Here is a 25,062-nt window from a genome sequence, read left to right as displayed (position 1 = left end):
AGTGGGCGGGGGTGGGGGTTAGATGCCGTACAGGCCAAGAGCACTCACATCCCGGCGCGCCACTCGCGGGGCTCCCATCTGCACGTGCCCCAGGCCTCTCCCGCTTGCTCAACAAATCTGTGGATAGCGCACCGCCCGCGCCACTCGGCTCCCGCGCTTGCTTGTTCCCGCCCACGCGAGGTCCATTTTGACGGATAGGTTGGAGCCAATCGGCGGTCTACGCCTTTTCTCCCCTCCGCCCCCTCGGAACACTGCCAGGTCCCGCCCCGTTGCCCTGCACACGTGGTCTGGGCCACAACCCCTCGGTACCTCTGGTGTTCCGGTCTCTTGCCGGGCTTCCTTCTCCACTTTCTAGGGGCTTCTTTCTTCTTGCTTCAGGCTGCACGAGGTTGACTGCTTCGAAATTCTTGCGGAGCTGTCGGAAGCCAGGACGGTGCCGGGGGCGTAGTCGGCGCCGCTTCCCTACCAGTAGGCCTATTTCTGTGGTAGCATCTGGTAGGGAAATGGTCGTGCTTTCTGTGCCCGCTGGAAGTATCTGTGATCCTGTTAGATATCGAGGTACCACAACCCCCGATTGCTTTCGTGAAGGTGAAGGGCTGAAGGGGGCGGAAAGGGAACGGAGAGGTTACTTGGGCTTAAAAACAACTCAAGAAATTTTCAGTATTGCAGACCTAGTACACTAGAGGTAGGTGAGGCGGTGTGGCTGTGCACCCGCTGCAGCGGGTTGCGGAGATGCCTTTTCTCCACGGCACTGTCTCACCCTCCCCCGCCCCTGTCCTTGGTAGATACAGTTGGGTAGGAAAGGGATAGAGGTGGTGATGAAAAAGGGTGAAGAAAGTAGTGGGTCCGCCGCTGCAGGGTGAGACGAAGTGTGCATAGCCCCGCGGGACAGGTTGAGTGCCCGCTTTCCTGCTTGGTTCCACCTCGCGAGGGGGCGGCCTCAAGCTAATAGTCCTTGAGGCTTTTAGTTCCGAAAATGGAATGACTGAAGTATTATGATGACTTTTCAGGTATCCCTGGTTTCTTGTGTTTTATCCTATAACCAATTATTTTTATTAATGTTAACTATTAATGTAATATGTTTGTTATAACATTAATTTATTAAAACTGTCTCCAAAAATTCATGCTCATCTAAAAGTATGTTCAGGAGAACATTAGGTCTGTGTGGACGTGTAAAGTAATCATGCGAAAGGTGTTCCATTGTTAAATGCACTTTTGGGAAATGTTCTGTGCATGTTGAACCGTGCTTTATTTAAAAAAAAAATTATAGAGCTTTGTTATACACCTGCACACACATACATGCTTGTGAGTCTTCAAGAAAGTATCGTTTCACAAATTTACTTGAACTAAAACCTTTAGCAAAGTAGTTTTAGCTCTGAACACCTTCTGAAGAGATTGCTATGTTATATTTTTCTTGAACCTCTGAGTACCGAGCTGGGAATTGGGATTAATCGGCATTAGGTGTGTGAATTTGAAGCACTATATCCTGTGGAATGATGAAAGGAAACAAGTACTTATACATGCGACTTGTATACTTGATTCATTCTTAAAAACTGTGTGAGGTGGTCCGCAACTGTTTGCATTTTACTGATAGGAAACCAGGGCTCTGAAAAAATCGAACAATAGCTGGGGATTTCAACCTGAATTGTCTAGCTTAAAAACTCTTTTCCGCTATTGCACTTGATCTCTGAAATAGAACTACAGTTTCTTATTTTGTTTTTGCTTGGCTGTTCTGTATGTTAAATGGCACAGTTGATATGAGGTCACTTTAAACAATGTAAAGTAGCATAGAAGCATATTGTAGGAAATTTCAGTTTACACTTCTTGGTGATAAATGCTTAGGATTGAACCGTTGGACCAGAAAAACTATAATGAAAATTGGGCATTTGGTTTGAAAATTGAGTTTGTTAAAAATTGTCCTTGAACTACCCTTCAGAAGTCACCCCTTTTTGGAGGCTGATTTCCATCTTTCAGTAAGTCATATGCAGTCATTTTTCCTTTAGCGTGGAAACAATCTCTGCTTCCCTTGAGCTCCAGAGGAAGTAATTGGTTTATCGTTAGGTGATACAAATAAAAAATACATTTTGTCAAACATTAGCCTCACACTGTAAGAGAGGCTGGGGAACAGAGTCTGTCCCAGGGAACAGAATACCCTCATATTGTGGAATGGCAGACAAATTGCCAGCACTGGTTATGGTTGTTTTTCCCTCCCCTCCCCCTCCCCTCCCCCCCCCTTTTCTTTTTCTTCTCTTTCTTCTCTTTCTCTTCTCTTCTTTCTTTTCTTTCTCTTTTTTCTTTTTCCTGAGCCCTTACAGTTGATGTGCTTAAGTATGCAAGATAGCACTGATAGTCTAGGATCCCTTATAGGATTCTGTGAAATCCCCAGCCTAGGAAGAGGTGTTCTGTGGATAGCCTGTTGCTCTATCTGATTATGCCTCAGCCCTTAGACTCCAGGCAACAGCACACACGGGTTTTATGTACCCGCTATTACATCTTTTTCTCTCAGAATTGTCAGATTTCTAGAGCAGGAAGGTCTCCTAGCTCAGATTGTTTGGTGAGTTTTGCAACCAGCTAATTAATTTCTCCCATGAGTCAATTGATGCCTATAGGAAAGTCCTGTGTAGGGATCATCACAACTTGGGGGCAGAGCAGCAGTAGAACCCATATTTCCTTAGATGTTCCCAGTGCATCTGAGTCCTCAAGCAGCCAGCCCTGTCCTTCACTGCAGGACATGTTCCCCTGGAGTTTGTTTTCACATACTGACTCATCCTCTACAGTGGTGATCTCCCAAGGTTTTTTGGTCTTGTACATTATCAGCAGAATTGGAGCAGGCATCACAAATAGAATTTATAAATTGTGTACACATATTATTATTAAGTTATGAAGTAAATTGGAACTTAAAGATTAAATTATAAATACAGGTAAATGTTATATTCCCTTACCTTACCCCATTGATTCATTTGCATGCCTCTGGAGTAATACACCCCATGGTGCCTCTTCTTTCTTGCTCTTTGAACATGGTGATGTAAATAATGTTCGTTTTCTGAAATTGTGTTTTCTGAAATTGCGTTATTCTAATGTTATTTTTTTAGTTGTATTGATTTTAGAGATAGAGGAAGGAAGAGAGAGAAACGTGATTTGTTGTTCCATTTACTTATACATTCATTAGTTGCTTCTTGTACGTGCTGTGACCAGGGGTCAAACCCACAGCCTTGGTGTATTGGGACAATGCTCAAACCAACTGAGCTACTTGATCAGGGCATCATTATTCTAATGTTTTTAGTCTTTATGCCATGAAATAACATCATCATCAGCCTCTGTGGTTATCTTATTAGGAGCTGTCAACTACTCTTTGAGTTTGGGAAAAAATGATCTCTTGTTCCTGAAAATGCTCTATGATTTGATGGCTTTCCTGTTGGTATATGTTGAGTTGGTACATGTAAAAAAAGTCACTGAGAACAACATATTAGCAAATACTGAATTATTGCCTCTAGAGCAGGAGTATCAAACTCATTTTCACGGGCTGGGTGGAGGGGTGCACATCAGCCTCATGGTTGCCTTCAAAGGGCTGAATGTAATTAAGACTGTGTAAATGTAGCTACTGCTTAATTGTTAAGCAAGAGCTCCATGCTGTTGCGGTAAAACAAGGTGGAGGACCTGATCTGGCCTTGTATTTGTCACCTGTGCTCTAGAGAAAAGACAGGGTTAGGTTCCTGTGAGCCTCTTGACACAACATTTTAATCAACTTGTTATTACATAATGTTTTATGTGTTTCTGTTTACCTTGTTTAATATAGACTCTTTTTAAAAAATGATTTTATTTTTTTAGAGAGAGGGGCAGGGAGGGAGAAAGATAGAAAAACAATGTGAAAGAGATACTTTGATCAGCTGTCTCTGGCAGGCCCCCAACTGGGGACCTGGCCTACAACCCAGGCATGTGCCCCAACTGGGAATCGAACCAGTGACCTTTTGGTTCGCAGGCCAGCACTAGTGCAATCCACTGAGCCACATCAAGCCAGGCTACTTATATATCTTGCTTAAGCTTAACATTGAACTGCATGGACAATGGCACTGTAACTCGTGATTTAACAAAGCTTATCTAACATGTATTTTCTACAGGAGGCAACATCAAAGCTTTCTTGCACTTAGGAATACTAGACAGTGCTTGGCTGTTTTTAAACTGCAAAATCACCAATAAAATGTACAAAATGTTAAAATGTGCCACTAATTAGACTCTGAAAAGGATATTTATTAAAACATGAGCAGTGAAATAAGGTAAGGCATCACCATGTGCTGGGAATATGTACATCTGTGCTTACGGGTTTTCTTTTTTAATGTTTATTATTATTTTTACATTGAATTTATTGGGATGACACTGTTAATAAAAATATATAGGTTTCAGGTATAGTTCTATAATACATCATCTATATATTGTACTGTGTTCCCCACCCCAAGTCAAATTTTCTTCATCACCATTTGTCTCCTCTTTCCTCTTCTACTCCCCTTACGTTTTTCTCTCTGGTAATCACTAGACTGGGATCTGTGTCTATGAGTGTTCTTGCTTAATCCCTTCACTTTTTTCACCCAGCAGCCCCCCAACAGCCCTGCTCCCTTCCTCTCCTCTCCTCTCCTCCTCCGCTCCTCTCCTCTCCTCTCCTCTCCAGCTGCCAGTCTGTTTTCTGTGTCTATTTTGTTTGTTTATTCTGTTCATTAGATTCCACATATGAGTGAAATTATATGGTACTTATTTTTCTTTAGCTGGCTTATTTTACTTAGCACAACACTCTCCAGATGCATCCACGCTGTTGCAAAAGGTAAGATTTCTTTGTCTTTTACGGCCAAGTAGATTCCATTGTATAAGTATACCACAGCTTTTTTATCCACTCATCCACTCATGGGCACTTGAGCTGCTTCCAAATCTTGGCTGTTGTAAATAATGCTGCAATGAACATAGGGCTCTATTCCCTTTTTATATACACATTGCTTTCATGGGAGGCTTAAGGAAATATTATAACACAGTTTATTTTGATTGATTCTATGACTTTTCTACTAAAACAACTGCTTAACTGTCAAGTAGATCCATATTTGGACTTCTAAGCAGTTCTTAGGCAACTTATTTAATTAGATCTTCAGAAATTTTGTGGCCCTTAATGGAGCTCTTTCATAAAACTGTCATAGAGCTGTATAGAGTAGAATAAATTCCTGCTTGCATAGTATTTTTTCAAGCATTTAGCAGAATTTAATCATAGCCCCCTGGAAGATAACTACTCTCATTTATTTTTATTTGCTCTATACTGCTAAACTGTAAAGTACCTGATAGACCAAAATAGTCACACATTAGTAGAATCATGGGTTTATTGCTATACTTTTTGTATTTTAGTATTTTAGTATTACAGTATTCTGAAATTATCTATAAGTGGATCATAACTGAAGTTAAAACATTATCATTACAGGTAGTTGTGGAATTATTTTTAACGCCTGAATATTTTCAATGGGCAGGATTGGGCAATAAACACTGGCTTTAAAAAGTCTATTTTTAGAGTTTTTTTTTTTAAGATTTTATTTATTTTTAGAGAGATGGGAAGGGAAGGAGAAAGAGAAGGAAGGAAACAACAGCGTGTGGTTGCCTCTCGTGGGGCCTCCCCTGGGGAGCTGGCCCAGGCATGTGTTCTGACTGGGAATCAAACCGGCGACCCTCTGGGTCCCAGGCTCACACTCGATTCACTGAACTACACCAGCCAGGGCTGTTTTCAGAGTTCTAAATATGGTATTATAGCTCATGTCAGACTATGATACAACTATTGACTTTTTAAAATAAGCAACTTGAATGAATTTTATCTACATAATAGATGCTCAGTAAGTATGTTGAGAGGAGGATAAGATCTTTACAATTTAATTACTATACTTTTATGTTATACAGTAATACTTTTACACTAAAGTAGAACTGACTGCTAACATGCCACCCTTAGGTAATACTGATATTCCAGATATTATACTAAATTCTAGCTTCATTGCCTAGTTTGGTATTTACTCAGTACAGAGGAGGATATTATGTGTAAAGGAAAGGGGCAATTGGATGATAAGGAATTTCAAAGCAATCTCTAACTTCTAAAGCTTTTCCTAAAAGTTTAGAATTGTTAGGAACTTTGCCCCTTTCATTTCTGTGAGTTCTCTGAGGAGAGGGGCGGTGGTTTATAATTCCATTATTACAAGTACCTGGCATTCAGGAGATCCTCAGTAAATATTGAATAAATGAGTTGGTTGTGCTTATGATTTATCCTCTGGGAACTTTTCTGCTATTTATCACTAAATTTGGATCAAAGGTGATCCTTGCCCAGTTTAAATATTTGTCTGTTTTGGAGAGCAGTATTATCTCTAATTATTCCCATGTAGCAGATGAGAAAATAGGCTCAGAGAGGATAAGTTACTTGAACACAGCTAGTAAAAGACAGAAGAAGGACCTGCCTGGCCTGGCTTGCCACCTGAAGCCTGTATTTATCTCCTCTCCACGGAGGTCAAGAAATTGGGTTCTCAACATTTACAGTTCATTTTGTGAATCATTCTTGGTACCAGTAAAACTGGGTATAGGAGCCCTGTCTGGTGTGGCTCAGTGGAATGAGTGCCGGCCTTCGAACCAAAGGGTTGCTGGTTCGATTCCAGTCAGGGCACATGCCTGGGTTGTGGGCCCAGCCCCCACTTGGGGGTGTACAAGAGGCAAACCATACATTGATGTTTCTTCCTTTCTTTCCCTTTCTCTAAAAATAAATAAAATCTTTAAAAAAAGCTGGATATAGGAAATTGGACTTTGTGAAGCACAAAGTAGTAAAAAACTGCATGCATTTTATCACTTTGCTACTTCAAAGTTACTAGAAGGTCCTGAGTCTAACCAACAATTTTCTGCTAGGAAAATTTCTGCCTACTTGGGAGTTGGGGAATAATGGAGGCAGGACACTGGAGGAGGATGAACAAGTGAGAAAGAAGCAGGCGTAGGTAGGGTAAAGGATCAAAGTTGCTTTGCTTGTTTTTTAATTGTGAAGTAATTAAACAGGAAGAAATGTGAATGTAATGACCATGCACCTACCACTAAGCAAATTTTTAATACTATGTTTTTTCAGATCTTAAAGAAGTAAAACATTACAGATATAACTGAGGCCCTGAGTACATCCTGTTTTGTATCACATTCTTATTCATATGTTAGAGTTTATGTTTATATTGATAAAATATAATTTGAGTGCATTCATGTTCAATTGCTTTATAATGTTTTAGATATGAGTATGCCCCAGTTTATCTGTTCTTAGCTGATAAAGATAGAGGGTGTTTTTGTTGTTTTGCTATTGTCCCCAGTGCTGCAATAAACCTTTTTTCACTTTCTCCTTTGTGCACAAGTGTTAGTTTCTCTATGGTATATGCCTAGGAAAGGAATGGCTCGTACCTTTAGTTTACTACATCTTCTCAGCATTTTCAAGTGGGGGCCAGTTTGCAGCCCTACCACAGTGCATGAGTTAAGGAGATACGTTAAGTATGAAAAGGAAAGAATAAGAAAGAGGGGCACAATGTAGGGCATGCATGATGGGAAAACTAAGTAATTTAAAGAAAATCTGAAGTATAGCAGCAGTAGGGTAAAAAGAATCTCTTGCAGGAAAAGAAAGCTGTCAATCTTGGACTCTTTATTTTTCTTTTAGATCAAGAATGCATTTTTATTGAGCTTAAACAAGGCTTTTCTGTCAAGTATTCTGAAAAATTTGCCTGACCACATTGTTTGTATGCTTCGAAATCTGCTGAATGATCCATTACTTACTGGAATGCCACATGAGAACAAGCAAAATTGAATGACTTCTTTTTTTTTCTAGGGCAGGTGAAATTTGAATAACATTATGAAGAGATAAAAATTTCAACCTACCATTTAAAAAAAGCCATAATAACTTCATTGTGTTGTATATTTTCATTTGGGAGGCAGTTTAAGTTGAACTTAGACTTGGGTCTTCTGAAATACTGAAAAATTCTAATTATGTAGCCAAACCTTTGTTTGTACAGTCAGGGAAACACTATGCACACTAAAAAAATACATAATTTTGTTCATATGAATCTATTAACTCTGTCCTCTAACCATATCATCCCTCAATTTTCTGCTGCCGCCTTTCACTCTTTTGCCCTTGTTTAATCTCTTGTCATAGTATTTAGGAAATATAATGGTCTAGAAGCTTGTAATAAGGACGGTCGAAAGGGAAGGAGAGGAAAGGGAAAGGAGAGAGAGGGAAGAGAGGAGAAGAAAGCACAGATCACTGGTTTTAAGATGTTCCCTACACCTCACAAAGCTGGGCTGAGGGCCGGTTCTGGTTATACTGATCAGAAGAGAGGGTGCTCTGTTTGGCACAGATGACTCTGTGATAGCATGTGCTGGAACTTCATGAATTGAAGGCCATCCTTATTACATTTAGTGAGCCCTCTTTTCAGGGAATAGGAATGTTTTTATCTTTAGGGCCTTTTGCACACCTCAAAGTGGAGTGGAAACGTTTGAACACTGTGTCTTATATCTCTGGTCTATATGCTCCATAGATAGGTACTGCTGAGAACCTTTCTCTCCCCACACTGTTCTCTCTGTGCAACATTCTCCTCTGGTCTTCTCTGGGTTACTCCTATTCACCTTGTGGTTCTCAGGCTTTTTGTTTTCAGGATTCCTCTCAACTCTTAAAAGTTCCTGAGGAGCCAAAGAACTTTATTTATGTGGATTATATTGACTAGTATTTATCATATTAGAAATTAAAACTGAGTAATTTAAAAATAATTATTCATTCATTTAAAACAATAAATCCTATTACTTTGTAAACATAAATAATATACTTTTACAAAAAAAATTTAGTTTTGGAAAATATGGTTGGAAGACTGGCATTGTTTCACATTTTTTATTCCTTCTCAATGTCTGGCTATTGAAGACAGCTAGATTTCCTTATCTGCATTGGATCTGTTGTGACATCACATGTTGTGTAGCCTCTGGGAAGCTATTGTACACTTCTGAAGAGATGAAACTGAAAAAGGCAAATAACTTAATATTATGAAAGTAGTTTGACCTTAATAGAATCTCTGAAAGGTCTATTTCTACTTGAAATTAGGGATCATGTGTGGTTTTTGTATAAATGGGACCCCAGTTATGTTTCCAGCTCTTAGCACAGGGCCTGCCCAGTGTTGGACATTCAGTAAATACTTGAATAAATAAATACATGAATGAACTTGAATAAACAAATTTCTTGAATTCAACTTGATTATGGAGTTCCTTTTAAAATGCAATGCCTTCTCTGAATTGTGTATTTAGGGTCTACACTCAAAGCATATTTTCAAGACTGGTTGGTTATTTCTAAGACTGTTGAAGAGACATGATGCTCTGGAATCATGCAGTGTTCTGCTCATATTCTGTTTCTCTTACCATTGTACCCCATTATAATTCTTTGTTTACCTGCCACCCCACCCCCAGATTCTTAAACTTGTTGAGAATAGGTACTGTGACTTACTTGTTTTCAGTCCTTTTCCCCATGCCTCACTCAGGGACTAGCATATTTTGGCATATAGTAGACACAAAACATTTGTTGGAAGTGCCACATTTTATTTGATAAGGTACATATGCTACAATTGCAAGTAAATGTAAAGATTTTGACCTAAGAGAAATCATAATCCCAATGCATGGATTACTGATAGGTTATTTCTGAATTGTTTTGTATATTACTACTAGGGTAGTCTAGTAAGTAGTCTGATTACCAAGAATCATGGTGATCAGGTTTTTTTTAAAAACATTTGTCATGCATGGACACTATTATTTCAGCAGACATTTGAGTTATGTACATGTGCCGAATACTGTGGTGTGCCTTGGAGTTACAACTGTGAGCAACATATACTTGATCCCTCTTTTAAAGACCTATGGTCTAGCAATCTAGTTCCAGAGTCAGCAGGCTTTTTCTGTACAGGGCTGAATAGTAAGTGTTCAGACTTTGCAGGCCATATGACCTTGGTTGTAAATACTCAATTCTGCCATTGTGGCCCCAAAGTAGTCGTAGACGCTATATAAACATGAATGTGGCTGTGTTCCAATAAATTTCATTCACAAAAACAAGAGGTAGAACAGATTTGGCCCAAGGGCCATGGTTTACTTATTCTTGATCTAGTTCATTTATTTCTTGTTCTCTGTCTCTGTCTCACTCATATATCCACAGCTGCTATTTTCATATTTTCAGTGACTTATTTGCTATAATTAGCTAAGGTGAGATTGTTGAAGAGCTTGATCTCATGCAAATGATAAAGTTGATTCTTGTTTCTTCTTTTGCTCTTTTACCAGGACATTTTATTTCCTTACATCAAAGAAAATGTTAAAGAGTATTTGCAGATACACTGGGAAGAAGAGAGGAGTGTCAGCAGGATGTCAGTCTTTTGAGGAAACAGGTTGGGACATTTTTATTCTATTGCTTTCACATTCCCAAGTGTCTTAGAAATAGGATGCTTAGAGACTTATGCCTAAGCCCTTTGTGGTTGGAATGCAAAAGGTTTTGTGCTCTCTTTTCACATTTTTCATTAATGTCTCAGTGATAGCACCTTATCTCCTCATTCTCCACTCTTTTCTGGCTCCTGGCATGAGCCCCTGCTGAGCCCTGCACAGTGTTCCCAGGCCCTCATATCTACACACCTTCTCCAGACCTCTTACCCCAGCTCACACTTGGCCCCACCATCATCTCCACCTGAGTCTCACATGCTTATTCTGCCCAGTTTTCAGTCTCTTTTTTCCCTTCCACAGTGTGCTGTGGATCTCCTGTTTTGTTGTTTTTCTTATTAAAATTACTTCAGTGGCAAAGATCTTAATATGCTGTGCAGAGCTAACTCTCTGGCAGTTTTTTTCTTGTTAATTTTCTATATTGGACAATGTGGAACACTGAATTTTTTAATGTTAAAAGTTAAGATTGGAAATATAGGCATATTCTTTAGGGCACTGGGGTATTTCTGTTTGTTGGATTTTCTAGATAATTCATGGTTAGTCTGAAACACTCCCCTCCTTTGCCTTTTTGTTGTCTTCAATTCTTGTTGAAACATGCATACATATTCCTGCATTGTAGGATATGAATCATTGAGTTTTTAGATGTTAGACATAGGCGTTGTCACATTGTCAGTGTTCCAAGCAGCTGTTAAGAGTTTTTGCAAGATGTGGATTGCAGGAAACTGTGAACCAACCTCAGACATTACTTCACTAGCTTCTTTTAATTGAACTCCAGGCATGAACTAATTTTAAAGGTTTTCCTTGTTTTTTTTCCCCCTCAGTTATAGTGCAGAGAAAATGAACAGATTTAATTGAGGTCATGGTTTGTTGATCATAGTAATTGAATCAGTAAACCAGGTTTTATTATGTCATTTTATCATGTGCTGTCTCTCTTCTCACATACATGCCTCTTGGTTTAAATTTCAGCTTTAGCAATATAGGAAAGGTAAATATAAATTATTAATCCAGTTTCTTTTAGGAATCATTCAGATCAGCCACAAAATGTAAGATACTTTTAATTTGTAACAGTGCTTGGTGCTAAAGATATTTAGAGAAAGTTGGTCAGCTTGGTTGTCATGTATCATTTTAAGTGCTCCTTTTTCAAATAAGAAACAAACTACATGTTGTTTATGACTTGAAGGCTGAAGAGGACTCCCACCTGATTGGGGCTGTTCCGATCCCTGCTGCATCTGAGAATGGGGCAGATGACCCACAACAGACGATCCAGGCTGTGGTAGATAATGTGTGCTGGCAGATGTCTCTGGACCGAAAGACCACGGCACTGAAACAGCTGCAGGGCCACATGTGGAGGGCAGCATTCACAGCGGGGCGTGTGAAAGCAGAGTATGTAGGCTGCTTACGTGACTCTGAACATTTCACCAGCCTCAAAACCAAACACATTTTCTACTGGTCCTCTTTCTCCATTGTTGCTCAACTAGTAAAATAGATAAAATCAACATTCTTTTTATTCTAACACATGAATGCTTTGTTTTCAAAACTGGGATAAAAATTTCACCCAGCTAAATTCCCCAAACCTGATGTTTGTCTTTGTAGGATGGTTGAAGGACTTTTAATACCAGTGTGAAAACGGCTTCCTAGAAAATGGTCACTTTTTAAATAAGTTATATTTGATCCTTTTCATAAGAATAACAGCACTGTTGGGCTGCTTCCCAGGACCATTAGACTACCAGTTTTCTGTTCTTTTAGAGAAGCAAGAACTATACTTCTGCACTCCCTCACTTTTGGGGGTACTCAGAGTGTCAGCAGTGCCACTCTGTTTTGTGCTCTTTTGAGCACCTTCCATAGACCTTTAGTCTTGGTTGTGGAGGTCCTGAGCACTCTTGCTTAAGGAGACTCAGGAGTCCTATGTTGCTCAGGTATTAATAAGGCACTGCCACTGAGGGGTTTAGACCATTGCCTGATGTAAACCCTAAGATCCAAGACCGTTCCTAGCTGCCTATGTTTTTTTTTTTTTTGCAAATGAGATGCCATTTCTTTATATACTTTACAAGGGGCTTCCATCGTTTAAAAGATGCATTGGAATGTCAGGATAGGCCAGTGATATGGGAATATCAGCTAGATTGCTTTGTAAAACATTCAGAAGAGGAGCCAGGAGACTATGCTTGAATTACTTAGCCCTTCCTTCTCTTGGTTTCTCAATTATAAAACCAGGGACTTGAAATAAATTATCTTAGACTTCTAAGCCCTTATTTGGAGCAATAACAATGTGCATATTCAACATGGAAAAATTCTGTCTCTGTAACTACAAAGTAGCACACAAAGTAATTCACAATTATGTGTGCTGGTTTTGAACTAATGAATCTCTTTTCTTCAATTAGTGCAACATATTAAACTGTTTTATGCAGTGGAAGATTTCTCTGAAATTTTTCACTCTTTTAGGGATGACTAGCTCCACATCCCAACTTCCTTGTGCTTCTCTTTTCATTCATCTTCATGATATTTCCACCACTGAAGAGAACAGATAAAATAGAATAGATTTGGTAAACAAGACAATGTCAGGAATTGGAAAACCAGACACTTTGCTGATCAGCAAATGTGTGATGTACAAGTTGCTTATCTGATTTGATACATAATTCTTTTTTCTGTGTAGTAAAACTTGAGGTTCTCTTAATTCTCAGGAAATACAGTTCTGTTTTATAGATAATCAAAAATTACTAGTTTGAGCCCCCAAACATGTTTTCTTTTGTTTGGTACAGCTCTGTCTAAAAGTATTCCCATGCTTTCTTAAGGCACACTGGATATCATTTAACCTTCTCTTGTCATGTATTACATTGAAGATTCCATAATAGTACAATATTATTGTTTGCTTTTTTGAGTTCTTTGGGAATTTAAAAAGTCACTTTCTGCCCTGATCAGTGTGGCTCAGTTCACTGGAGCATCATCGTGTAAACCTAAAGGTCACAGGTCTGATTTCTGATCAGGGCACATGCCTAGGTTGTAGATTTGGTCCCCAGCTGGGCACATGTATGAGGCAACCAGTCAGTGTTTCTCACATTGGTGTTTCTCTCCCTCTCCCTACCTTCCCCCCTCTCTAAAATCAATAAGCATGTCCTAGGGTGAGGATTAAAAAAATTACTTATTTCATCCTGTTATCTGTAATAACTTTTGACTATCATTAGTGGGACTGTCAAAAACTACTCTTCTTTCCACCTGAATTGTTGCTTCTAATCTGTGATTCTAGAACTCCATTGACACTCTTATTAGATTTGCAGATGAAATCTTATGGAGTTGCTTCCCATGGAGACCATTTGGGCACAGATAGAGAAACTTGTGACAGCTGTTTTGACTGTTTTTCATCTGGCTAGATAACATGTTCCTGCATTTTAACTTTTGTTTTCTCCAGGTTCTTTGAAGATGTAGTTCCAGCAGTCAGGAAGTGGAGAGAGGCTGGAATGAAGGTGTATGTTTACTCTTCAGGGAGTGTAGAGGCACAGAAACTATTATTTGGGTATTCTACAGAGGGAGATATTCTTGAGGTAGGTTACCTAATCACTTTGTTCTTTGACACGATCAAAGCATGAAATAATGAATGTTAAGGGATATGCTACAGTTACAAGCTAAATTAGCATTCAGGTAATTGCATTTATATATGCTAATCTCTTTGTACGGGAAAGTCGAAAAACTGGGGAATACATTATAAGCAAGGGCAAAATGTTCTGTGTTACCAACCTTTACATCAATGATTCGTACACTTTGTTGTGCATAAGGATCACCTGGGGAGTTTGTTTAAAATGTAGATCCCTGGGTCCTGCCTCCCAGAAAATCTGAATTGGCAGGGCTGGTTAGGAGTTAGGAATCTGCATTTTTAAATATCCACTCTAAGTGATTTGATGATGGTAGTATTAGAACCATATATAAAATACAGCTAATAAGACATGAGCTAGCTTATAAATCAGCTATCTTGCCAATGTTAGGAAATCGTTAGACCAAAGGAAGCTAATGGCATGCTTTTTTGTTGTTGTTTAAAGTATCAGGTAAAGTATAAAATAGTGATACATGTCACTATCGCAAAACAACAACAACAAAAACCCCCGAGTTCTGAATGCAGCAGAGTAAAGGTGCATTGATTGTTTCTAGTACTTTGGAGAGATACAGATTTTATTTGAGCAGACCTAACATTCTTTTGTTAATTTAATATAATTTTATTTTTAATCCTCACCTGAGGATATGTTTATTGATTTTAGAGAAGGAGGGAGAGACAGATGTGAAAAAGAAACATTGATTGGTTGCGTCCTGTATGCATCCCGACTGGGGATCAAACCTGCAACCTAGGTATGACTGTATGCCCTGACTGGGGATGGAACCTGCAGCCTTTTGGTGTAAGGGATGCCATCCAACCAAGTGAACCACCTGACCAGGGAGAACCAGCATTCTTATGTAAGAGAACTGGGTACAATATTAAAACAGTGGAGGTCACCTATTAAATCTTGTTCATGAAAAAATTCTTGTTAACCCTGTGTCCCACCATCCATCTCTACACCCCCTGGAGGAGACTGGTCATTGGAAGAAGGGAATACTTTAGGGCCTCAAAAAGAAATGCTAACTCCATCAATGCACACTGAATTTAGTGATACACAGTAGGTCACTCAGACAACTATTTTTTAAAATAAATACTTATTGAGCTTCTGTATACAGGGAACACTTTGGCTTTCATAATTATATTCTCATTTTATTTTTATTTATATTCTAAATAAAAAATTCAGTCAGTAAAAAAATGTAATTATTGATAACTATTGCCCTCTGAATACAGATGTAATCCTTTTCTGCTCTCTCTGATATGACAGACAATAAGGTGAAGACAGGGCGTGATAATTATCTACTGAGTTCAATAGTGAAAACTTTATTCTTCAGTTACTAAATGAGGCAGAACTTGAGAGGAAAAAAATGTAAAACCATTTTTAACTTTTTATAAGTTAAAAAAAATCATAATGTTACCTTAATTTGTCTTTGAGTGGTTGTTAGGCTTGTTTTTTAGTTTGTGAAAAGTTCTGAAAATATTGAAGAGATTACATTATAAAAGCTGATCCTTAATATGGAATTGTTTTAATTACTGTTGGTTAAATTAGCAGGTGACACATTTGGCCTCAATTATTTCTAAGATGACAAGGGTATACTATCTCTTGGGTAGAATTTCAAAATGTTTTAATCAGAAATTGAAAGGTTGTTGAAAGTAAAGTAATAGCTTATTAATGAAACAGGTTAGAGAAATCTGTTCATTCTGGGGTCAAAAGGACAATGGTCAGAATTTTTCTTCAGGAGTGATACGTATTCTAGTAAGTAGTTTGAGTGCAAATAGTATTTTAAGGGTAGAAAGTAGGGCATGTGTATTTTTAAAGATTTTGGATAAAAAAATTAATGCTAATGAAAGAAACAAGTAGATTATAAAATGACCTTATATGTGTTGAACTGGTAGTCTTCTTTCAAATGTATATTGCTATGAAAGCTTTGTATATACTTTTGTAGCCCTCACAAAGTAATCTGTTAAGTAGATTTTCAATTGTATACTGAGTGAGTGAAGTTAACTCTGATTGTTACTCTGATATTTCAGAGATAAGGGATAAGAAACAAGGGGTCCAGGTTACAAGTATACTTATAGTGTCAGTCTTTCCCATTTATGTGTTCAGCTTATTGACGGTCACTTTGATACCAAGATTGGACACAAAGTGGAGAGTGAGAGTTATCGAAAGATTGCAGACAGCATTGGGTGCTCAACCAGCAACATCTTGTTTCTGACAGACATCACTCCAGGTGAGTAATCTAACTTCCCGCTCCAGGATGGGAACTGAGGCTGGCCCTGCAAACGCATTGCCTCTTTAAAGAAAGTGTATGTGTAGACCCTTGAAAAATGAAAATTTTATCAAAAGAGGCAATGAACCAGCCAACTCACCTCTCTTTCCATTTACCAGTGCTTGGGGTTTGTGTGTGGGGAAGTGGCATTGGAAAGACTAATTCTTCTCATTTTTTCTTTATTCATGGTTCCCTACCCATCCCTCTGTACATGCACACACACACACATACAGATGAAATGGAAAAATAAGAAAGGATGACTTAAGGGCTTCAGTGTGGGAGTGAGCATGCATAAAAGAATATAACGGTAGATGCATGGCTAATTAAGGAGAATAAAGGCACAGTGGACCTGTAGCAAATATATTTAACAGCAGTGAGAGCACATATACACAGCCAAAAAAAGAGAAAGAGGACTCTAGTTTGAGTGATTTTGCCTCATTGTCATTCCAGTTGATGAACACTGACTGCCCTGTGGTGACTAGGTGCCTCACCCCTGCCTTCCCTAGGACCATCTCAGGCCCCTAGGAACCCCTCATGATTCTCCTGTTTAAAGGCAGCATTTTTTTACCCAGCATGGCCCTCTTTATTTTATATGGTACATTATCAGATGCACTAAACAATATATGCTGTTCTTTATTGGCAATTTAAGTGATTTCAAGAGTGGTTTAAAACATGTACTCAAGAGTCCTCCACAGAATTATAGAGGGAAACCGTGAATAAAGAAATAGAACAGCAGGTAAAGAGGTGGAGCGTGCTGGAGGCTGTGGTCTCTGCCATTCTTACCTGAAAGCCCTAGTTGGTGAGGCTTTCCTACACTTACCCACCTGGCCCCTGCTTTTGATTTCATGCTCATTCTTAAGAGTTGTGCGATTCCTAGGGGGCCTGCTCTTGGTGTGTTTACAATTGCCCTTGTATTTGAGGTATTTCTGTATGTTTACATTTCTTCCACTTGCCTTGGATTGTATAAGTTTCACCTTCCTTTCACACCCAGAACGGGGCTTTGTGTATTGTACAGCTGCTCTGACACTGTCTGTACTGAAGGCTGGGGAAGGGTATTGGGGAAAAGAGGCAGAGTCAGGGAGTGGTCTCTTGCCTAGTTGGTTCCACATGGCTCCTGGGCCCCTTGGAGGAAGCTTTAGCATTTGTTGGAAGTATTCCTCCCTTTAGCCCTCTGTCTCTTGTCACAGAACTAAAGCCATCCTCTTCACTAGAACTTTCAGAGATAGGGCCCAAAGGCGATCCAGGCTGCTGGCAAAGGTGTCTCACCTGTTACCACAGGTGTATGAATATATTTTTTCTACTTCTGACCCCTTGCCCTTTTGGTTTGTTGTATTAGGGAAGAGTTGTAGGTATAATAAGCAAGTACTAATTTACTTAGCAGTTTTGAAAAAAAAATGTTAACCAGCATGGATCATTTAATGCCTCAGTAACTTACGTTTTTCAGAGAGAGAGGGGTAAAACAGGCTTAATTTCACCTGACATACAGTAGACATTCAGTAATCATGAATACCTTGGTTACATTTCAGACCTTGGTGAATCTAGATTGGAATTTTTGACTTAGGAAGACAGTATTTAGTGAGGATCAGCCCCTGTCCTGCATGTCCTGTCTTGGATCAGCTTCAGGGTCTAAGGGCTTCTGTCAACTAGTGTCTCCTTTTCTGACATATTGGAAAGCTTTACATTTGCATGTCTGGCTGCACTGAAAGTGAAAGACAGATGCACGGACATAATACTTCACATTCATTGTGTAACTAGGTAGCCAGGCCTCTTAAATGTACCATCAGCAAGCATTAGCTGTAACAGCAAGCATTTCACCTGGCCCCTACTTTCAACTGTAAATGTTAGCTTGTCATATTTCTCTATAGAAACCTTTTAGTGGATCAAAGCTATAATGTACCCTTTTCCTTGAATGGTTTTTGGGGGATTAGAGTGGTGGGGTGGGGAGTTGGCTTTACTGTGTACATATTTAGGGATGCACCAGCAGTTTCTGTGAGGAATGATACTTTTGCTCCTTATGGAAGGGAAACAAGCTTTGTTCTGGTGAATTTGTTCAGTTTAATCTGTAAATTGCTTTTCTTTAATTCACATAAAGAGGGCTATGGAAGATGAAAGTCTGTGGTTTGTCCTATATTTAATTTTCTTAGCATTTTTGAATGGTAAGTTTCTGCAGGCTTAAAATTAGGAATCTGCTTTTTGGCTGAAGCTCCCCACAAAGTCAGCCTAAGCATTATATGCTCCCCAGCACCTTGTCCTATCTCCCACCTTTAGGTTACTATTAATGATTACAGTCCTTGCCCTAAGGCCACACTTATAGTTTCTTCATAGTCTTGTTTTTCAGCCACATTTTTTTTGTCTAGTCGCCGTCATAGTACATCTATAATTTCAGGTCTTTTCTTCTTCCTTAAGCCATTTCCTTCGGTTGCAGTCACAGATACTACTCCTATTCTTTTTTACAGACTAGAGATGGCCCTCAGGTTGGCCTCACAATGAAATTGGCCCCCTGAGAGTCCTCCACAAAGAGGTTTTATTCCTGCCCCTAGACTTCTGCCAGCCCCATGCCCTATAGTGATGCGGATCCCGGCTCATGGGGTCCACCACATTGTGGATGAGATACGAGAAATTCACATGGACTACAAATCCTATGGAGGAAAAGGGATGGCATGGCTTCTCTCTCAAGAGGAAAAAAAACCTCAGCTCTTGCCGTGACAGGCCTTTATTCTTTTCTGGGTACCTTACCTCGAGGATAGTCCTCATTTACTATGCACAGGTTCACTGCAGGGTACTATCTTTTACAAATAACAAAGGAAAGAATGCTGCTAATTACTTCAAAGAGAAGGATGTTGCAGAAAAAGGGCAAAAGTGGTTGAACTGATTACACTCTATACTTGGGAGGTTTAGCACAGACTTCAGGAAGTTACAGTAAGCACTTGCTGCCTCAATTCAGGGTGAGGGAGTTTTAGCAAAAGCAAGCGTCATAGCAGTCTAGGTACAATGCAGGCCTGGTTCCCCATGGGAAAACCTCTCCTTGGGTGTGGTCCTGCATGCCCACTGATTCCACTGATTTTCCACGTGGGGGCTGAGCTACAATTCCACGCCATGTGAAGCGGTTCCCTACACTGTAGTAGGACCAGAACTGGGCCCATCTGTAGCTGGGATGGGGCCTTGCCTGGTAGCCCATCTGTAGCTGGCTGCCTGTCTCGCTGTTGTCTGTTATCTCTGAACCTGTGTTTTGGTACCAGGTGCCCAGACTTCTATTGCCAAGGCAAAGTGGAAGACCAAGTGATATCCCCAATATTGAGTGGATTGGCCAAAATGTCAGGTTTTTTTTCTGCCAAATAAAACACATTTTTCACTTTCACCAATAACTTTATTGATCTGGATATTTTGAGTATGTTGGCTATCTCCCGCATGGTATAACATTGACTGTTCTCAATTAGTGTCTCTACTTGATCGCTATCAACTTCAACTGATCTTACCTAACTGTGGAGCATCATCCAGCAAGAAGTCTGTAGCACAAAATTTCGCAAACCATTTTTGACACATTTGATCAGTCTCAGCACCTCCATACACTGCACAAATCTTTTTTTAGCGTTTCAGTTGCATTTTTACCTTTCTTGAAATAATAAAGCACAATATGTCAAAAATGTTGTGGATTTTCTTCCATCTTCAAATGGCTACAGAAAAATTCTATTAAAATGGCTATAGAAAAATACACCAATTTTGATAAGTTTTTTTTAATTTAAATGTGCACTGATATGACAGCTGTCACAATGCAGTCTAACAAAATTGTTTTGAATGAAGTTAAAGACAACTAAGCACTACTAGAGCCATTTTGGGGAAAAAACAAACTTTTTTGGGCAACTCAATCATACCCAAGTGTAAAGGAGAACTGAAAGACTTTCTCCCTTTGGAGGAAAAAAAGGGGTCCAGGGTTTTAAGTCAAATGTTAGCTAAGTGTCTCATTATATGAATAGAACAAATATATGCTTAGGGAAAAACTTCATGGTGATCTAGGTAAGACACTGAATGTCATTTGCTAGTGTCAAGTCCCACGTGGTCATGGATTGTGGATCATGATGGCTTAGCTTAGTGGATATCCCAGATTGCTCATTAGAAGGAGAGCTTTCCTTGAGGCACTTGGCTGGGAACTGGGAGTGGGAGGCAGCTGCCTCTTCTGCTGGAATGAATGGCATATTCAGAATTTGCCTGTGAAGGGAATGTTAAGCATTTGTATTGCCTGGAAAGATGACATCCCTTTCACAGGAAGAGCAGAAGATCAACACTTGGGATGGGGAGGAGGAGGAAGAGATAGCTCTGTCCCACTTGTCTCTGTGGGAACTCTCTCAACACCACTGCCCTTGATCCATTCAGATACTGTAACCTTTCTTTGAAGGTTGAGAAACTATTAAGGGTTTTTTTTTAATACCAAATCTAAATTCCATAGAATGTATTTCAGATTCTTTCCCAGTTTTATTCTATTTATCCAAGTATTCCCCAACTTTCCGACCTGTGTTTGGGCTCCCATTCCAGTATTTGCACAGCTATTTTATGTCTGCTTAGCATGTGTCCATTCTTGCTAATTTCTTTTCCCTGAAATTTTTGATCAAAACTCATCCTCTGCATATCCTAATTCTGTAGTTCCACATTGGGGACCTGAGATTCTGCTTTTTAAACAAGCTTTCAGGTGATTTCCCTCACTTGCTGGTCCATGGACCACACTTGGAGTGGTAGTACTCTAGAGCAGGAGTTGGCAAACTTATTCTGTAAAGGCCAGATAGTACATACTTTAGGCTTTGCAGGCATACAGACTCTGTCACAGCTGTCCAGCTCCACCCTTGTAGTGTGAAATCAGCTATAGATAATACACAAATGAATGGGTGTGGCTGTGTTCTAATAAAATTATGTTTACAAAAACAAGTAGGCTTTAATTTGCTGACTTTCATTCTAGAGGAGACCACAGAGGCAAATTAACAATTTCAAGCTTAGCTCTACCACTTGCTAGCTCTCAGTTTCCCTATCTGTAGATTGGGGATAGTAATACTACCTACCTCAGGGTTGTTGTGAACATTTACATGAGAATGCCAGCTCCATGAAGGCAGGAGCTTTGTTTTCTCTGTTCCTAGAACAGTACCTAGTACTTAGTAAGTGCTAAATTAATATATTAGCTGTTATCTTTCAGGTGGAAACAAATTGAAGAGATATGTAACCTAAGGCATTTTAGAGATATTTCCTGCAACATCTAACTTACCTAGTTTTAATTTACTAGTTCTATTTTTATTTGTACCTACCATGTGGTCACTGGTCTCAATCTATTGAGGGAGGAGAGAGACAACAGATAATAACTGCCAACTCACGTGGTTGTGATGGAATTAAATACAGGGTGTTAATGCCGTAATCGTGCTTCTGGAAGGTGAGATATTTGAGTTGAATTTCTAAGAGTGGGAATTTGTGAGGCAAAAGAAGATGGGCAGTCTAGTCAGGGATTATGACACATTTGGGCTCCAGATGTGAGAGCAAGTATTTTGGCTTGATTAGGTTCTAGGATTCCATTTGTCCCGTATGTACTTAATTGGTATTTTTCCTGACAGGCTGCTCTGTGGGAAACAGTTTAATTCTCTGTAGGACTAATGGGAAGAAACAGAGGAAAGTTGTAGACAGAACATGATTCTGTCCTGCTGCATTCATATGTACTTAATAAAACTCAGAAGTCTGGATATATTGCCTTTTAGCCTGTCAAGTACAATTATAAAAATTTTTTTATTATAGAAAAATTAAAAATTATTTAGGAGAGAGAAATATAGTCAATATCCACGTGCCCATCTTCTAGCTTCAGCAGTGATTCAATCAGGGCCAAACTTGTTTTTTACATTCCCACATCTCCTGATTATTTTGAAGCAAATCTCAGAGATCATATTTTGATGTTTCTGGGTGGTCAGATGTTTCTGACATATATTTTGGTCTTTCACAGAAGCCAGTGCTGCTGAGAAAGCAGATGTACATGTAGCTGTGGTGGTAAGACCTGGCAATGCAGGACTAACAGATGATGAAAAGACTTACTATAGCCTCATCACATCCTTCAGCGAACTGCACCTGCCTTCCTCATGTTAGAGGAGGACTTCTAAGGAAGTCTGAACTGTCTTCACAGAATTGTCCATGTAGTGTAGTTTTATTATTCTAATGGTAAAAAGAACTTACGTTTATGTATGCAAGTATATATGTGTGTGTTCAGATTACCTTTCATAGGCACAGAAGTGAAGGGAGAAATCTCAGTTCAGTGAAAAGGAAACTAATTTAAAGGCGCTTTATGTGTAGAAATTGTTTGAAATTATAACTCTCACCCTTATCGAGGGTAAAATGTAGTTGAGAGAAGAAATTACTGTAATACAGATCCAATGTGTTATGTTTATCAAGTTACGTACTAAAATAGAAAGACAGGTTTGAGAACTTATTCAGAAGCCTTGGTATTTTAAAAACTGGAAGTATTTCAAAGACTTATTCCTAATAATTCAGCCCTCTTTTAATTATGAGTTAGAAGATTACAGCAGCTGAATTTCAAAATATTAGCTGCCTACATACAAAAGACAAAGTTATTTCTGTTCCAGAAGAGACAAAATGGGGAAAGGAAGCTTATTTGCATCTTGATCAAACATCTGTTACTTAAAAAACTTGCAAATCATTGTTGCATCCTCAGTTGCCTTATCAGTGAAAAAGGTGCACTGATGTAACAGGTAAAATAGGAACGTGGCTCTAAACCTGCCTGTTGTTACAGATTTTGTAGTTGCCTTTCTGACTCCTTCTTAGCACAGTTTGAGAATATGTTAATGCTGTTTACTATTTTTTTTAAAGTTGATTGAAATTAGTTTGTAAGACCTAGAAGAGCCCTACTATGTACTATTTTCCTTGAAATGGATTCAAGAAGTATATAAATTTTATAAAGCATCATTTATCCTGGTTCAATTCTAATAGGATGTCATGTTAATTTCATGTTGTGCTTAATAAAAAATTTTTCTTTACTCAGTTTTATGTAGGTCCCTGAACTACACCTCTTACTGCTATAATAAAAAAAAAGCTGTAGACCTGGCTGGCATAGCTCAGTGGATTGAGCTCAGGCTGCGAACCAAAGGGTCGCAGGTTCAATTTCCAGTCAGGGCACATGCCTGGGTTGTGGGGCTAGGTCCCCAGTGGGGGCCATGTGAGAGGCAACCACACATTGATGTTTCTCTCCCTCTCTTTCTCCCTCCCTTCCCCTCTCTAAAAATAAATAAAATCTTAAATAAAATAAAAAAAGAAGCTGTAGATATTGAGAAAAATAAAAATTTAATGTTAGTTTTTGTCTTAATTGTGTGTGTGTGTTTTAATGGAATGCCATTGGAAAATCATTGGTGATTATTTGATTTATGTATACATACATGGCTAATCCCATTGGTTATTATTTCATTTAGATAGTATTTAAGTTATGAGTTTCTTGGATTTTTGAGACTCGTATTTGAGGTTTATAGGATAAAGCTTGAAGAAGGCAAGAAGCAATTCTACTAAATAAAAACTAATGAATCCTGGAGGAATAATTTTGGGAACACTTTGAATAAGGAAAAGGAAGTAGCTTTGCAAATATAAGAGGAGAGGGAATATAAAAGATTTTATGTTGATAACTTTCAACTTCTAATAGCTAATTAATCAAAGGAGTAGGGAAATAGAGTAGTATACAGGAAATGAATATACCATATTTTGCTGTGTATAATATATTTCTGTGAATAATACACACCCGTGTTTTGGCCCAAACTTTGTTTAGTTTTAATTTTTTAATTCAATTTTTATTTATATTGGATACTTATTTTTGCATTATAAAGGAATTTTAAAGAAGTTACACTTTTAATGAATAAACAAATTAAAAACATTATAGAGATGGATTAGTATTATCTATGCATAATGTGCACCCTTATTTTATTTTTCCCCTCAAAATTGGGCTAAAAGGTGCACATTGCAAAATACAGTAAGTAAATCTTAAAAATGGGAGGTGAGTATAAATGATGGTAAAAACACAAGTTGTAATAAAAGTTTGAACATACAATTTCTGGAAAGGCTCGTGGGAAGATGACAGAAAAGTATCTTAATTATACTAAAGGAATAATCGGAAATTAAATGAGAAAATAATGCCTCGGAGTCTGGAATAGAAAGGATTTAAGGGAAAGGAGGGGACTCAGTATCTAGTGAATGGAGAAGAAAGAAATGAGTTGGAGAAGTGGATACAGACTGCTATAGCAAAATACCAGAGACTGGGTGGCTCATAAACAATGTTATTTCTTACAGTTTTGAAAGCTGGGAAGTCAAATCACGTTGCTGGTAAATGATGGGAGCCCATTTCCTCATAAGACAAGTTTTTTCTTTGTAACCTCACATGGTGGAAGGGACAAAGGAGCTTTCTTGGGCTTCTTTTGTAAAGGCACTAATCCCATTCATGAGCGTTCTGACAAGGTTCACCAAAGTTCCTACTTCTAAGTGTATCACCTTGATGGAGAGGACCCAAGTGGAGGAGTAAGTGGAAACTGCACTAACCTCCCAAAATCAAACTGGAATTATAACTAAATCATAGAAAAAAATGCCAAGTAACCAACTGACCACTAGCTGTAGAGAAGCCTTATAACCACAGAGGAACCATCACATAAGGAGACTGGTAGGGAGTACAGACATGTGAGAGGGCTAGCTGGGCTCTCACAGATGACATCTGAAGTGCTGGAGAGGGTA

At 38.9% G+C, this 25,062-nt stretch overlaps 1 protein-coding gene across 1 annotated transcript; it reads left to right on the top strand.

The window, feature by feature from the left end:
* Nucleotides 1-255: 255 nt before the first annotated feature.
* ENOPH1 (enolase-phosphatase 1) lies at nucleotides 256-23,337 on the top strand. The gene is given in 8 exon segments (XM_028507183.2): nucleotides 256-527; nucleotides 529-588; nucleotides 10,324-10,386; nucleotides 10,389-10,427; nucleotides 11,654-11,856; nucleotides 13,877-14,009; nucleotides 16,158-16,281; nucleotides 22,289-23,337. Coding segments are annotated over 8 exon segments (786 nt in total). The 5' UTR covers nucleotides 256-503; the 3' UTR covers nucleotides 22,429-23,337.
* Nucleotides 23,338-25,062: the final 1,725 nt, after the last annotated feature.

This window comes from Phyllostomus discolor, chromosome 1 (genome assembly GCF_004126475.2).
Source record: "Phyllostomus discolor isolate MPI-MPIP mPhyDis1 chromosome 1, mPhyDis1.pri.v3, whole genome shotgun sequence".
NCBI classification, from domain to species: domain Eukaryota; kingdom Metazoa; phylum Chordata; class Mammalia; order Chiroptera; family Phyllostomidae; genus Phyllostomus; species Phyllostomus discolor.
Note: the sequence above shows the minus strand (reverse complement) of the source record. Positions and strands in the feature narration are given on the sequence as shown.